Source organism: Terrapene carolina, unplaced genomic scaffold (assembly GCF_002925995.2).
Source record: "Terrapene carolina triunguis isolate 2854851 unplaced genomic scaffold, T_m_triunguis-2.0 Scaffold33858, whole genome shotgun sequence".
NCBI classification, from domain to species: Eukaryota; Metazoa; Chordata; order Testudines; family Emydidae; genus Terrapene; species Terrapene triunguis.
The window spans coordinates 6979-10620 of record NW_020698209.1 but is presented as its reverse complement, the minus strand read 5'-3'; the positions used below and the strand labels follow the sequence as shown (position 1 = coordinate 10620).

General features: G+C 67.8%; 1 protein-coding gene across 1 annotated transcript; it reads left to right on the top strand.

The window, feature by feature from the left end:
• Positions 1 to 1056: 1056 nt before the first annotated feature.
• Positions 1057 to 1450, top strand: LOC113409555 (growth/differentiation factor 11-like; the record flags this gene model as incomplete). Its single annotated transcript, XM_026663590.1, has 1 exon — positions 1057 to 1450. A coding segment is annotated over exon 1 (394 nt), but the record flags the coding sequence as incomplete, so codon positions are not given.
• Positions 1451 to 3642: the final 2192 nt, after the last annotated feature.

Sequence of the window (3642 nt, the reverse complement as noted above, 5' to 3'; positions counted from 1 at the left end):
TATCTATCTATCTATCCCCACACCCCCTCTATCTATCTATCCATCCCCACACATCCTCTATATATCTATCTATCCCCCCACACACCCTCTATCTATCTATCCCCACACACACCCTCTATCTATCTATCACCCCCCCACACACACACACACCCATCTCTCTCTCTCTCTCTCCCTCCTTTTAGAAAAGAGCAGGACAGGGAGACTTGGGGATTTTCACTGGATGATTCGCTAGTTGCACTTTGGGCCCCTCCGCCTCGCCTCGCCCCGGGCCTGTCACCCGTGACAGCGGCTCCGTCCCACGTGGCCGGCTCCGCCCGTGGGCAGCGGAGCAAGGCGAGGGGCGCTTCCCGGCCCCCTGGCTGGCAGCGGGAGTGCGGGGGGCACCGGCGCAGAGGCGGGGAATGGCCGGAGCGGTGGGACCCGGGCCGGGCAGCGCCCAGGTGCCAAGCCGGACGCTGCGCCGGTGAGCGCAGGGCAGCGGAGGCGCCGGCCGGGGGGGTGACAGCTGGGCAGCCCCGGCCGGGGACAGGAGCCGGCCGGAAGCTGGGCACGGACCCCCCCCCGGGGGGATGTGCGGGGGGCTCAGCCGGGGCCGCGGGGAGACACTCGCTGCTTTGGGTTCCCCCAGACACGGGCTCGCGCTCCCGGCTCCAGAAGTTCCCCGGGGCGGGTCCAGGCAGCAGCTCCCCCAGCCCTGCCCTGCCCTGCCCCGGGGGTCCGTGTTTCTTTAAGGGGCTGCCGGGGCCGCCCCCTCCCCCGGGCCGGGCGCGGAGCGGGGCCCCCCTCGCGCGGCTCGCTCCCCTCCGGTGACAGCCTTTCGCCAGAGGCTCTTTTGTTGCGTCCCCAGCCAATCAAGGCTTTTGACGACACAGTTCAGTTGGGATATAAAACCCCGAGTCGTTCTCGCCTCCCCCCCCCCCGCCCACCACCCCTAGTTACCGGCTCCCACCCAGCCGGCCCCGCAGAACCTCTGCCCCCATCGCAGCCCCCCCCCCAGCCGCCCGAGCCCCAAGTCCAGAGGCGGGGGGAGGCAGGCGGGGAACCGGCCGTCCAGCCATGTCGGTGCGCAGGTCCCCGCTCTTCCTGTGCGCCCTGGCGCTGGCCGTGGCGCTGGCCCCGGGGGAGGTGGTGGAGACAGGGGCTGGCGGCGGGCAGCCCCCCCCGGGGCCCGAGGCGGAGGAGCCGGGCTGCCCCGTCTGCCTGTGGCGGAAGCACAGCAAGGAGATGAGGCTGGAGAGCATCAAGTCGCAGATCCTGAGCAAGCTGCGGCTCAAGGAGGCGCCCAACATCACCCGGGAGGTGGTGAACCAGCTGCTGCCCAAGGCGCCCCCGCTGCAGCAGCTCCTGGACTTGCACGACTTCCAGGGGGACGCCTTCCCGCAGGACGAGTACCTGGAGGAGGACGAGTACCACGCCACCACCGAGACTGTCATCAGCATGGCCCAGCAGAGTAGGTGGCTTCTTTGTTACCCGGGCAGCGAGAGGCGAACTTCCTGGGGGACCCCCCGGCTCGCCGCCCCAGGGCCCCGGCTACTTTGCGCCCGAGCGCGTTTCAGGGGGAAGCGCTCGGGGTCCTTGCGCGGGGGGCGGCGCCGCAGGCTCCCCTGGACTCGGCGGGGAGCAGCTCCCCTGGGGGGGCTATTGGCTCCCGCCCCCCTCCCCTGGTGCCGGGCTGAGTCCAGAGGCCGCTCGGGGCGTCCCGCGGGGCATTGTCTGCGGCCGGGCTCCGCGAACGCGGCTGCCGCTGGGGCGAGCTGCGAAAGTTTGGTCCGGTTCCGCCATTGGCCCGAAGTGAGCCAGGCCCCGGGAGCGCTGCCCCCCGCAATTCGGCAGGGGCTCCCCTCTGCCCAGCCTGGCAGAGCGGTTCTCCCTGCCTGCCAAGCCGGCTGGGGGGGAGGGGGCTCAGGGCACAGCCCAGCTCTGGCTCCTGGGAAGGGGGGGGTTGCTCCAGTTGGCCAAGGGAGAAAGTTAGTTTGAAAGCAGCCCCCGGAGGGCAGAGCTGGGCGCCTGGCAGGAGCTCGGGGCTCTCCTTCTGATGGGGGCAGGAGCCAGGCTCTGAAGGTGGCACTTCGGGTCTCCGCATCTGAAGGACTCGGCCCCCAGGCAAGGCCGCTCCAGGGGCCTCTCCGAGCTTGCCTGGCACGCCGGGCTCGCCAGCCCTGGGAGGGGCAGGGAGATGCACACCTGGGGCTCCACAGAGCGCCTTCAATGGGGTTCTTCTGGCTGATTGGATGGGGCAGCCCCAAAGCAAGTGACCTGGACAGATCCCGAACCTCGCTTGCGAGGCGCTGATCCACATCTGCTGGGCGTAGCCTGCAGCGCTGACTCAGCCAGGGCTAGCAGGGTGCTGGGCTCACTGGCCCAGCCGGTAAGATGCTGCCCATTCAGGAGCAAGGTTCTGCTGTGGCAGCGAGGTCATCGCTGCTGGCAGGACACGCAGGCTCCGGCTCGGAGCAGGGTCGTCCAGGGTTATCATAGGGGGCTGCAAGCCGGGACTCGCAGGGTCTAATCCTGGTTCTGTCACTGACTTATGGTGTGAGCTTGTGCAAGTCACATCGCCGCCCCGCGCCTCCGTTTCCCCATCTGCGGTTCAGGAGTGAGGGGCACCGGCCAGGCTGGGTGAATGTCCTATGAGCCTCTGTCCTATGAGCAGGTGGAGGTTGGCGAGCCGCTGGGTGATGCCCATATGCCCGAGCGAGTCCCGCCCTGGGGCTCTGTCTCCTTGGCCTCCGTGCTCAGCTGGGCTGGTGGGTTTTGCAGAGCTGACCCGGGGCCCAGCGCAGGCGAGTCACCCGGAGGTCAGTGGAGAGCAGCCGCTTTGTGAGATCCCACGGCTCTTGGCACCAGCTGGGCCCTTTGCTGCAGCCTCGCAGAGACGGGGTGTGAACAGGCCACAGGATTGAGCTCCCCAGCCTGCAGCTGCCCTTGGGCAGGGCCTGCTAGGGCAGGGGCGAGGCTGGGCTGGCTGGGTTGGCCTCCAGCCTGTCAGCGTCACCCTGCCCCTCCCCAGCAGCAGAGACCCATGGCCTGATCCCAGGGGCTGGGCTGCCTCCAGGGCAGGCAATAAATGGAACCTCCTTCCCTGAGGGGGCTGACAGATGGGCTGCGAGTGCTGCCCCCATCAAGCTGCGGCCAAATGCCGACCCTGCCGGCCAGCCTGGGCCCGGGCAGTGAGCAGAGAGGAGAGAACAGGGCAGGTGGGTGCAGAGTGAGGGGCCAAGACTCAGGGTATGCAAGGACATGGAGCAGGTGGAGGGGTTTGCGCTCTGATGACACAAACGCCGGATCACGGCTCTCAGAAAACAACCTGCCCCAGGAAGCAAAGGGGGCTGGAGGATCTAGGCATGCTGAGAGGTTTGGGGAAGCAGGGGTGGTAGGATCTGTGGGGCTGCAGGGTTAGTGACCGTGGGAGATCAGCCTCGAAAGGTCCGTGTGTCCAAACGCAGACCTCCTGGGTCTCCGCTCTTGAGGGAATGTCACAGAGCACCAAGTGCTTGGGGGCCCAGGGACTGGCGTTCTGGCTTTGCCCACAGTGATCCTCTTGCTAGGTCTGGTAGTCTCAGACCCACTGAGACTTCACCTCCTGCGCCTAGGCGCACGAGGCAACCCGTTTCCCCCTGGCTGGCTCGGTGACCGATGTCT